At 40.1% G+C, this 13,150-nt stretch overlaps 1 protein-coding gene across 5 annotated transcripts in view; it reads left to right on the forward strand.

The window, feature by feature from the left end:
* Positions 1-13,150, forward strand: part of CCDC141 (coiled-coil domain containing 141) — a 142,981-nt gene that overhangs the window by 38,538 nt on the left and 91,293 nt on the right. For all 5 annotated transcript variants that reach the window (XM_042444894.1, XM_042444863.1, XM_042444876.1 and 2 more), the window contains exon 5: positions 2,496-2,604. In XM_042444894.1, the coding sequence (XP_042300828.1) occupies positions 2,496-2,604 (109 nt within the window). The remainder of the gene's footprint in view (positions 1-2,495; positions 2,605-13,150) is intronic.

Genomic DNA, 13,150 nt, shown 5'->3' on the forward strand with positions numbered 1-13,150 from the left:
CATGAACTCAATGAACTTCCTTTCTGCTTCTGCTTACCATTAGCAGCAATAGTCCAAGGTTTGGGAAAAGGAATGTGTTGTGTTTTATGGACTAAGGACAATGGCAACAACTTAATGTTCTTCAAAGGCTCAGTTGATATTTACTGCACCTTTCACTGCAGTTCTGGAGGAACAGAACTATCTCGGAGGACTTTTGCACACATGCAGGAATGTATCACCATTCCGAAAGAAGAAGAAAGTGGAGCCAATTCGAAAATAAACGCATTACATGCCATCTCATCACAGGCAAAGACAAATAGCACCATCCTAAGGAGAAAGCAATGCCAATACGAAAGAATTCATCACATTACATACCTATTTCAATTACGAAATAACATGATTTCACCTCACAGGGAGAACAGAATCATGTCTGGAGGATTTTACATTTCCAGTCCCAAGGACCCCCCCCCCCCAAGTTTCAGTTGGCCAGAAATAAGGAGGAGGCATGCTCAGCATCCTCATTGCCTTTCCTCCGCTTTTCTAATTCCTCCAGAGAATATAGGCAGCCACAAGGAGAGAACTTGAAGCCAAGATATTGAGAATTGTAGTCTGTTTCGATCATTTCCTGGCAGAGCATTAAACAGAGCTTTTCTGTTGCTGCTAACGTGCCTTCAGGCCGTTGCAGACTTATTTCAGACCCTATGCTGGGGTTTTCTGGACAAGATTGCTTCAGAGGGAGGTTATATTCACTTTTTCCTCTTCTGTCTTTTCTTCCCAAAAAAAAAAAAGGGGGGGGGAGCCAGGGAGCAGAGGAGGGAGAATGGGAACAAAGGATCATGGGAATTGAAGTGTGCTTAGAACACAGGCAATCCAAAGTTGTTCTAGAGTTGCATTCCATACCAGGCAAAATCTAATTGACTACACATTTGCAGTGGAACAGGATTTATATATTCACTGATTCTCGGGATTTACCTAACCCTGGGATGGCCCACAATTATGTTTGCAATGCATTCCGATTGCATTTGGCATCATGTAATATTCTTTTGCATAAAGAATATCCCATGATTGCCTCCACATTGACCCTGGATAAACTTCCAATTTTCCCTGTGTGAAAAAGTCCTGAGCAGGAGAATAGACACTGAAAAGGGACAGGCAGACAGCATGTTACACTTACGATGTCCTGAAATGTCTGAGCAAAGGACAAATGGGAAATGTCATATTGACTTAAAGAGGAAATAACTAGAAATTTCTTATTGAAATGTTTTGCTTTAAATGACAGAATGTGATTATGAGAAATCTTTGTTTTATTATGATAAAGTGTGAGCCTCATCTCAAGGATATTCTTTAATGAAAATCAGAAGTCAAATCCCAAATGTTGAAGGATAATGGATTTGTTTTATATCATAAAGATCATAAAAACAGGGTGGCATATGTGAGGAAATGCAAGCAGAGCAGAAGGCTTATTTTTCATCATCTTTCTTAATTTAATCTGAACTTTCAACATCCTGAACTTCAGAGTTAGTTTCTTTCTTTCTTTCACCTCAGTAACTTTAGTTAGAGAAAGGACAAAGCAGTGCAGTGCAGTATAAAAATGTTACAATGAAAAAAGGCAGAATATTTTTTTGAGAAGGCAATTTGTTAACTAAAAACATATAAAGGAACCCAGTAGCACTTTTTAGACAGACTAGGAAGAAAAAAAAATCTGGTATTAAGCTTTTGTGGACTTACTCCACTTCCAGATATCTAGATGGGGGTTGTATATGAATGCATCATGTATTATTAAAGTTGTGGCCATCCTAGTTAGCCCATGACACTCTGTCCAGCCTCTCTGTCTCAGTGCATTATCCGCATTTAACAGCTGCAAGTTGAAAATGCAGCAGATTAAATTATGTGTGCTGTAAATGTATTACCAAACATAATTTCTATTAGAACTGATAAGGCCTGTCTAGACTGATGGTAATGATTCTAGTCTTTTCATATCCATTCCTTCAACTGATTAAGTTGATCAATCAACCCCTTGCTTTACAAGGAGCTCTTCATGGACAGCAGCATGCTTGGAGTTCAGTGTTATGGCTAACATCTTTGGAAAATTGATGCATGTTTGTCAGATCTTGGGGAAGTTATTTTCTGAATTCCCAGAATTCCCCACCCAGACGTTCCAAGTTCTGAGGCTAGTAATATTTATTCCAATAATATCTGCCAAAGGATCCAAAGATAATGTAAGGCTCTTTCCAACTCTGAAGTCTATTGCTCTGTTGCTTTCCCTCAATCTTCTTTCCTACCTGCCAATTCAAACAGTGTTGCACCTGACAGTCATAGCTGTTAGATACTCCTTAGAATAGAACAACAAGTATATTAACCCTCAGGACACCTGAAGCTTTATTTTCACTGGAAATGCTTCACATCTTTCTGAAATGTTGAGAAAAATCCATTGAGGATATGTTTCCAACAGTATTTTGTCACACAGTTTTGGATTGTGTGGTTTTCCTTTCACTGTCCTTTTGCTTTTTCAACAGTTTGCTATCAAGATTGACCAGGTTGAAGATTTCCTGCAGAATTCCCAAGAGTTTGAGAACCCCGAGTCCCTGAGAGCGCTCCTGAAACAGCATGAACACCATACAAAAGGTACAGAGAGAACTTCTTTCATCATTTCTTTTAACACACAATATGAGGTAGTTACATGTAAATACTGCTTAAAAGTATGACCATGGCTACTGATTTCCTTGGGGGTTTTTCCCCCCCTCCGAATGTCCCACATTTATAGGGAATATCAAACCTACAAGCTTTCATTGGTGGTAAAAATGGGCAGCAGTCCATGAAAGCTTAAGCCAGTAATATTGTCTAGTCTTTAAAGTACTATACGGTTCTTAGTTGTTTTTGTCTCAGTTGACTAACGTGGCTACTCTGCTGGAAATTGCTGAAGGGGAAAGATGGGCTCAGATACTAAATACTAATGATTTGTATCCAAGCTATCATGAGTGCTAGAAGGCCTAGGAGGATTATGTTACTTTGCAATCAACAGACTATGTTAGTAATGGCTACCTTAAAACATAACAATCTTATGATGTTTACCTGGAAGTAAACTCACTATGTTCAATACAGTCCGCCCTCCTTATCAGCGGACTTGCCATCTATGTATTTAATCATTCATAGAATCCTAGAATCATAGAGTTGGAAGAGATCGCAAGGGCCATCCAGTTCAACCCCCTGCCATGCAGGAAATCTCAATCAAAGCATACCTGATAGATGGCCATCCAGCCTCTGTTGGAAGACCTCTAAGGAGGGGGAGACCACCACACTCTGAGGGAATGTGTTCATTTTGCTTGATGGTGGCATGTGCACATGGCTGGACTAGTGGGTGAGTGCGCACTGTGCTGCCATGGATTTTAATGGGACTTGAGCATGTGTGGATTTTTATATCCACGGGTGGTTCCAGAACAGATTCCCCCATGGATACAGAGGTCTGATTGTACATTTCTACTGCTTGGTAAATATGTTTAGTATTACTCGAAACACACAATACTAGTCCTAAAAATTTCCTTGGATTGGGCCCATGATTACTCACATATTTCATATATTCTTGTATAGCTGAATTAGGTTTGTTTTGCTGTCTGGCATTATCAATTTAGATATTTTATGTTCCCTCAAATTCCAAATATTTGTAAAGATTGCACCATTAACCTAGTGAAGACTGAAGAGTTAGTGCAGTCTGACATACACTTTAAATGCTGAAGCTCCATCCTAGGAAATCCAGGAATTTGTAGTTTTATAAAGTCTTTAGCCTTCTCTGCCAATGCATGCTGGTGCCTCACAGAACTACAGATCCCAGGATTCTGTAGGATGCAGACAGTTAAAGTAGTGTCAAACTACATTATTTCTATAGTATAGATCAGTGGTCCCCAAACTGTGCTCTTTAAGGGATTTTGCACTTCACCTCCAAGAATCCCAGACTATTGGCCAACATTGCTGAGGCTTCTGGGAGCTGAAGTCCAAAATCTCTTAAAGGATGCAGTGTGGGGACTGGTGTAGATGTACCCCACACCTCTCACCACTGCCATAGCATTCAATATGGGGGCATAACAATGGGAAAGAAATAAGGGCCTAAAGCAAAGCATGCAAGGGCACATATACCTTCTTTACAAGGAAATAAGAGCTCTAGGCAGCCTCTCAGAATTGTAAGGAAGTTACATGCAGTAAATAAGTTATAAGTCTCCCTCACACTGTATTTTAAAAGAAAATTGAGTCTTTGGCTTGTTACAGACTGCCAAAATAAAGCTTCGGGTCTCTTTGGAGGTATGCTATTTAAATGATGCATGGGTCCTAAGAGTCCGGAGGTCGCGCCAAAGCCACACTCCATTCCTAAGCACTGGAGTGCAGCTTTGGTGCAGCTTCCGAATTCTTAGGATGCATGCATCATTTAAACAGCATACTTCCAAAGAGACCCGAAGCAGCTTTATTTTGGCAGTCTGTAACAGGCCCTAGTTTCTGTGCTGCCACTGCTTCACTGCTCAAATTCAGTGGTATGGTAGCAGCAAAAATAAAATAAGCAAATGAAATGAAATCACCTTGGCATTTGCTTTAAATCCAGGCATGTTCTGATCCTGAAGACCTACAAAGCACTAACCACCAAGTGTACAAGGGGCAACTGGGAGTGCCCTGTTTGCACTTAGTTCTAGAGGAAATGTTGGTGGCAAAATTTGGTCATGGGGAGAGTGGCTGCAAAAACAAACCAGGGGTGTGTATCACCCTCTTCTGTGTTATATCTCATGGATGCACCACCACAACAATAGTGTCATTAAGAATGCATTATAATTAATATAATTCTTTTTAAATAATGATTGAAGAAGTACTTTAGAAATATTGCCATACTTGCTTCCTGATGGCTCTCAAAAATTATGTTTCCTGCCTCTATGTTCCATGTTCCATTTAACCTGAGAGGTATGTCTAAAGACCTGAGCAGTGTGCTGCACATAAAAGGCATCCCGCCCCGCCCCGCCCCCCTTAATGCAGCCTTAAGTTCTCTCTGAACTATGTTAGTTTTAACTGTTTGTTTACATCTCTTCAGTAAAACTAGCATTGGATTCAAAAGTCCTCTAAATAACCATTGATTTCTCTGAGCAGTTATTAAAAGCCCAGAGCCCAGAAACAGTATTTTGCAGCTTTTAACAAAACAATTTCAGATAGCTTGCAGAGTACATAAAACAACCTACTTTGAAGAGTGGAATCATCATAAATGTCTTAATACCACATTTACAGACTTGTGACTGCAGCATATTTCTATCCAAGTTGCCAATTGATTGCCTACAGCTTCTTTTTAGCCTGCTAATCCCGCTTCCCAGCACAGATGGACAAGAGCACTCAGCAGGCTGGTGATACATCCCAGAATTGCACAGTGCCAAAAAATGATCAAGTTTTTCCACAACATGATCGCATTACCTGGATGAAGAATAAAATTCATGTACTGTGTAGTTAAACATAATGTTCTGAGGATGGGGGAAAAGGAATTGATTCCTACCTCACACCCAGCCCTTCTGCTATAGAGCTCTGTAAGCCACAATCTCTAATATTCCACGAATATCTTTATGCCATCAAATCAAGACTTCCTTGTTTATTCCTCATAGCTCTTCTTTCTAGCAGCTTTGATGCTTAGTTTCCCTTTCCATCTGTGTTCTTCTACTGAACATTGCTTGGCTTTAAGACTCCAAAACCAGGTTAACTGCCTTTCCCGGCAAAAAAATGCATGCCCAGATGACTCCCACTGAACCATGCTCCTCTGACAGGTGGCTTGGCCGAAGCTTTTGCCAATGATGGCCTTCACAAATGTGCAGGTTTTATGTCCTTTTCCTTAGATGAAGAACACATTGACATTTGAACATATTTGTTTTCAAATGTAAAAGTCATCATAAATATTTGGACTCACAAAAATGAAGCCATATTCAGTATTTTTATTTAGCACATGTTAGCATATAAAGCATTGTTGCTTTATAAATTTCATAATTCAAACCTGAGCAGGAATTTCCTTTGAAATATACGCTCATCTTTGAGAGGTATTTCTGCTGCATTTCTTCCAACCTCACCTGCATTTTCTGCCCATCCTTTTTTTTTATAGTGGACTACCATATTTTCTGGAGGTGCTTTCCTCCTGCATAGCAATCCTATGCAATCCTAACTTGCATACTTTTAGGTGTACATACAATATGAATCCAGTAGGCATTTCTTCTACGGATATAATTCTTTACTAAGAGCCTATCCACACTACAGAATTATAGTGCTATTTTTGCACTTTAACTGCCATGGCAACATCCTGTGGGATCCTGGGAGTTGCAGTTTTGTGAGGGACTGTAACACTCTGGGTGAGAATTCTATATGCCCCAAATTAAACTGCCAATTCCAGGATTCCATGGGATGCAACCATGACAGTTAAAGTGGGACCATAGCATTACAACTATGTAGTATGAATGGGTCCAAGTTTCTTTTCAAGGGCAACAACAAATAATTTCAGCATTTTTCTTCCTGCTTTGATAAAGTCTTTGGAAACCACACACAGGTTATTTGCAATTCAGTACCTAGTCTGTGCAAAAATTTCCTGTGCTTCTTTGCAATGTGATCCCTAGTGCCTCTTCCTTTCCTGAACCCCACTTGCATCTCTGGGATGTCTCTCTCCATGAATGATTGCGAATTATGTTGTAGAATTTTAAGCATAAATTTGCTTGCATGGTTACTTAATGCTATGGTTCTATAGTTGCTAGTCTTTTGTGTCTCTTTTTTTGTGGATAGGGATGAATATTGAACATTTCCATTTGTTGGCCACTGTTTTGTTTTCCATGTTGTCATGCCCTGCTTCCAGAACATGGGCATGAGACTGAAACAGGACCTGCTGGGAACCGCTTTTGAACCAGAGCAGGAGAAGGTTCCAGAGCCACACATCTCAATTCAGACCAGAGTGTAGTATCAGATTCAGATATAGAAGACCACTTATCCCACCTACCTTTGCCAAGTGGAGACAACAAAGGGAGGGCTTGAGTAGGTCTCAGAGGATTTCTAGGAAGCAGCAATTAATTTAGCAGCCGCTACATTGAGCTGCTGATCTATACATTCCCAGTCCTGCTCTCCAGGAATGGACTGAAATTATCAGACCTACCTGGCTCCCTGTTGTGTTCCTGAACACTGTGCTTGATCTGCACTGTGTTTGTTGATATTTATCAGACCTGGACATTGTTGAACTCTGTGTAGGACTTAAGGCTTGTATTTACTAAAGTAATGTAAGTGCTAAACTGTAAGTGCTGAACTATTCTATGACTTGGCTTGTTCATTAGCTGCTGGCTATCAGCTGTGTAGCAATCAACCTTTGGCTGGTTGCCGAGACTGTGTTTGGGACAGATATTTGTTAGCAAATTTTAATTAACACTGGAGTTGATACTGTCTTTGTGGATTGTATCAGTTCAATTAGAATATCATCTGTTCCTAGTTATATATCCTTCCTAATTTCTGTTATTGAAGCTTCCACCTCATTTTCTAGAATGTGTATGCTTCATCTCTGTATGCTTCTTCATTCCATGTTACATTCTTTTTTCCATTTCTTTTATACAGCTCTTCTGTGTATTGCAACCAATGTCTTTTTATTTCTTCTTGGTTTTGTAATTATAGCACTATTATTCAACTTTTACTGCTATGGCAACATTCTATGGAATCTGGGATTTTCAGTGGATGTGGATGGCCAAGAAGACAAACAAATGGTTTCTAGATCAGATCAAGCCTGAACTCCCCCTGGAAGCCAGGATTACTAAATTTAGACTGTTGTACTTTGGTCACATCATGAGAAGGCATAAATAATCAAGACAATCATGCTAGGAAAAGTAAAGGACAGTAGAAAGAGGAAAACCACATACCAGATGGTTGTACTGAAGAGGTAGATGATGGTGGGTCTTGGAGATGTCTCATCCTCAGGGTTGCCATGAGTCAAGGTCAACTCGAGGGCAGTTAACAACAACAATTATGATCCTCAGCTAGTGAGTGCCTCGGGGACTTCTGACCAAACTACAAACCACAGGAATCCATAGGATGCAGCCATAACAGTTGAAGTGGAATCATAATACTCTAATACTGTACTGTCAGTGGGCCCCAGGAGAGGGCAGACATCATCTCTGTCACAACATAGAACCATTGTCCAACATAGAAAAGTATGAGATCACCATATTGTGTCAAGTGCAACACAACAGTTTTTCACAAGAATGTATTGTTTGGAGCAGAATTTATGTATATCCACAACCTGACTGGTGTGCTTATAATATGAAAGACCATACAACAACAACAACAACAAGTTTAATGATTAGTCAGCTGATCATATCAATAGAATACTAAATACAATAACAAAATTCAAAATATAAAATTGAAAGACCATACGTCACACAACAGAAGATGTCTTATACCAGGATTATCTTTATTTTTTTAAAAAAGTTGTTATGACTCAACCCTGAGTTTTCTACGAGAGAGGAATTATGTCTTAATATTAAACTATATAAATTATATTATTAATCTTTATAAGTTCAGTATTCCCACAGTCAGCTTCTGTCATATAAAATCTTCCCATAAACAGGATATTAGGGCATTGCGTGTTTTGAAGGGGAAAACAATGTATTGTGAAAAGCAGTACTGTACAGTTAAAATCCATTTTAGTCCCTGATAGGTTTGTTGTGTCTGTCCTCTTTTGACATTGAGATTTAGGGGTTATACAGTCTGCCCCTTTGGGGTGGTCTGCAGCCGGCCCTTTACTGTCCGGATCAGTGCCACAGAAACCGCATGCCGCAGCACCAATCTGGCCTCCATGTTGTGGAAAAACCAGCTCCTTTTTGTGCCATTGAAGGGGCTCCATAGCTGCCACCACGTGGCATGCTGACACCCTTTGGCACTGTGCTGTCTGGGCACTGCGCAAGAGGTGTGTCATTGTGACGCATGCCGTGTAGACTGGCACACGCCACAATGGTACCCTGCTGGCAGCGGTAGGGCTTGGAGCATGCAGACACTCAGCCCTCACCCTCCGCATAGGCCGGTGCTTTTCGCCGGCCTGTACAGGTCATCAATCATGTAGTTTTAATCAAATATTATATATATACACACACAGCCCCACATACTTAATCACTACTTTTGTATAGAAGCTGGAATAAAAAATACACACACACACACACACACACACAAGAATATTTTTATAAAAAGAAGGATTAAATAATGTGATAAAATAGTACACCGAGCAAGCAATACTAGATTATATATACAGAAACAGTCATGTGGTTGTAATCATATTATATGACTGTTTTCTGTATATATAATCTAGTATTGCTTGCTCGTTGTACTATTTTATCACATTATTTAATCCTACTTTTTGAAAAAATTGCTGATTCAAACCTAGTTGCTTGTTCAAGAAGTTAGAATAGTGAATTGAAGCTTGGTCAGTTTAATACCAATTTGGATGGTCTCAATTTAGTTTCCATTGGTGTGAAGGGCTCACCACAGAGCAATTTTTGCTTAGAACATCTGATAGCAATTGATTGCCATTGCAAAAAGAAGTTCTTCACTGAAAACAATCAAATGTAATTGTTTGCCACAGGGAAAATTGTCTTGAAAAATATGGCTGTTTCCAAAAGAGGGAAGGCTTGATATCTGATATCTTTTATTCTTTGTTTTTGCATCTTTTCAGAGAGATAAGGATTCAGGAAGTGGGTAGTCATGTATGTAATTAAAATTGTCTTTTGCATTGTTCATTGTGTGCAGTCAAACCGGATTTTATCAGCAGGTATGTTGATAAAGAAAAGGAGAAATGCCCGATTTTTAATTTTGAATCACAGTCCTGAAATTAGACATGCAAATTAGGCATATCTACTGTTCATTGGGTCCAAGCTTCCAGCATTCTTTGCAAAAGGAATCAGAAAGAGCACAGCTGACAATTCCATTTTGTAGCAACGCAACAGCCTCAGCTTCTTCTACACTTCTTTTGTTGCAAGCCACGTCTTGGACCACTTCTTCTTCTTGCTGTTTTCTCCCATGTGACTATCTGTTTCCTTGAGGTTTCTTTTTAGCTTTAACATTTTTATCAAATTTGTTTGATTGTCTGTCTCTTACAACTAATCCATCAACTGCTTGTTGTTGTTAACTGCCATCAAGTGAACTTGAGCTTATGGTGACCCCATGAATGAGAGACTTCTAAGTCACCCTGTCATCAACAGCCCTGCTTAGGTCTTGCAGACTCAGAGCCATGGTTTCATTGATGGTGTCTACCCATCTATAATGCAGTCTTCCTCTTTTCCTACTGTCTTCTACTTTATATGCCTTTTCTGAGTCCTGTTGTCTCATATGTCCAAAGTACAACAATCTCAGTTTAGTCATCTTGGCCTCTAGAAAGAATTCAGCCTTGATTTACTCTAGAGCCCATTTACATGTCTTTTTAGCACTCCATGATATCCATAGAATTCTTCTTGGTGGTCTCTGTGACTCACACAAATGGGTTATTTGCACTTGCACAATGCATCATTCAGAACCTTCCAGAGCAGTAGAATATATGTTTTTGCACGTTGTGCCAAATATTCCCTATGCACTTAACTAGGATGCTTTCCACCTAAACTCTCCATTCTTTTTCATTTGCTACAGCAGCAACATTAAAGGAACATATTGGAGCATTCATTATTATTTCTTGACTGACTATTGTCTGATTTCTGGATTGATGTTGATGGAATTTGGCATACAGATGCGCTTTTTTTTCCCTTACACATTTTGGCTTGGTCACTTGTTCATCTGTCCTTTTGGCTTCATTTCGGATTGACTTCCCAGAAGTTTCACTCCATTCCTGCTAATCCAGCATTATTTGGCGTATAGACATCACATAATTGGGGGACTGGGCTGCATTTACTGCTCAGTTCCCTCCATTGCAGACCTATTAACTCAGCCCTGCTGCAGTGCATGTTTTAGAACTTCAGTCCCAATATTTATTTATTGTATCTTTTAAATTTTTATTTATTTATTATATTTATACCCTGCCTTTCCCCTAATTCAAAGAAGTGTATGTGGCTCCACTTTCCATCCCTCATTCTGGATTTTATTGTTACAACAACCCTGTGAAACAGATTAGCTTGAGAGAGAGTGATTCACCCAAAGTCACTCTGTAAGTGTCACATATCCTGCAACATTTCACAGAGGAAAATTGTGACACAGGCAGTCAAACAACATCAGAGTGTGGGCCAGATGGCAAAAGTTATTCATGAGGAAGAACATACAAACTAGGAGAGCCTGCAGCATTTTGCTTTTGCCTGAGTATACAGTATTGGGAAGGACGAATATTCGTCCTCATTTCTCCTTTCCCTCTTGAGTTAACTGAGTGCAAACAATTTGTGCAGTTTAAATCCTTTTTTCACTAACTGAAGTAAGCCCAAGACATATAGGAAAAGTAGGAGGACTAGAGAGAAATAGGGATATTTTGAAAGCAGCTCAGAAAGTAGGATAACAGAGGATTCAATGGGTCTGTTCCTGTCAAAGTGAGACATTTCGAGGGAATTTGTTTCTTTTATTTTTATCTTCCCTTTCTCCCAGTGTGGTAGCCAAGGAAGCTCCCAATATAAATTAATACTAAATACAGTTAAGTCAGTGGGTGTCCCATATACGACTGCAGCCTCTCCTTCACTTTGTGCATGATTGTAGGCACATAGTTACTTATAGGGAATTAGTGTACGTGGAATTTCTCCTTCAATGTCAAGTGGGTGGGAAAAGAGTAGACTTGGTGGATTTGAAACCACGTGGTTTTAATATGTTGCAGTTGAATGGAAAGAGATTCCTTAGTTGTAGGTTTTCCACCTAATGGAGTGCACCAAAGAATTCCAAAAAATAATTTCATACACTACATCAAAGCATTTGCTTGTATAGATCACAAAAAGCTATGGAATGCACTCAGAGACATGGGGTGCCACTACATTTGATAGTCCCAATGAGGAATCTGTACCAAGGACAAGAGGCCACCATCTTTACCACACTGCTCCTGGGGATGTGATGGGGCCGTGACAATACGGAGCAGGATGGGAACAGAATGGGGGCTATCACTCATTTCATCACACGCTGAAATGCCACCAGACGTTTCCATTGCGTTCCTGGTCCGTCCTAGAGGAGGCGATTTTCAGGAACTGTTCAGAAGCATTCCTGAAAATCGCCTCCTGTGGTATGGATCAGGAACACAATGGGAACTTCCGGTGGCGTCAGTGGCATTCTGGAATGCAATGAAATGGGTGATAGTACCCATTCTGTTCCCATCCCACTCCCTTTCATCATTCCCCCATCATGTCCCTGGGGGCAATGAAGTAAGGTCCCATGTCCCCAAGTCACCCCAAAGCTGCCCGGTGTGTAATCGCCAGCATGACTTCCAGGCAATGTAGGGGCATGGCATGTGTAAATGCCATGCCCCCCCCCCCCGCCGGCCTTTAAGCTGGTGGAAGCGCCCGGCCGGTTCCAGCCAAAGAAAAAAGAAGCCCCCCCCCCAATTCCAATCTACTATCATCCAGCCTCAGAGGGGGAGAGAGGCAGGCCAGCTCCATCAGGCCTAGCCCAAAGTAAGAAGAAGTGCCTTCTCTCCAGCCCAGCTGCCATGACCATGGCCCCAGAGGAAAAGAAGAACAATGAACTTGATCCCTTCCCCAGCACCATTCCCTTCTCCTTTTGTCATATCTTTTTAGATTGTAAGCCTGAGGACAGGAAACTGTCTAATTGGAAAGCCACTCTGAGATGAAGAGTGGGGTATAAATACTCCCCAAAATAAATAAATAAATAATCCCCTTTTGTATTTCATTAGCTCTTGTTGCATTACGGTTTTTTAAAAATCTGGACCTTTTGAACTGAGTAAATTGTATTTATTCACTGAATAATATTTTCACCAAAGTCCATTCTTTCCAGTACTTGAAATAAATAATTTCAGGAAATATTATCAAATGCTTTCTCAGCGTCTTAAAAGAAAAGAAAAAAAGAGGAAAAAAACACACAAAACAGCCTTTTTGTCATTATGATGTTCTAAGAATTCAATAATGTTAAGAACAGTTCATACATTATTCCTTAATTGACTTTTTGGCAAAATTCCACTCTGATTCTCATTGATATTCTTTTTCTCAAACCGCTTGCTAAAATGGTAGTAAATATCCTATAG

The sequence above is a fragment of the Sceloporus undulatus genome, chromosome 1, assembly GCF_019175285.1.
Source record: "Sceloporus undulatus isolate JIND9_A2432 ecotype Alabama chromosome 1, SceUnd_v1.1, whole genome shotgun sequence".
Lineage (NCBI taxonomy): Eukaryota > Metazoa > Chordata > Lepidosauria > Squamata > Phrynosomatidae > Sceloporus > Sceloporus undulatus.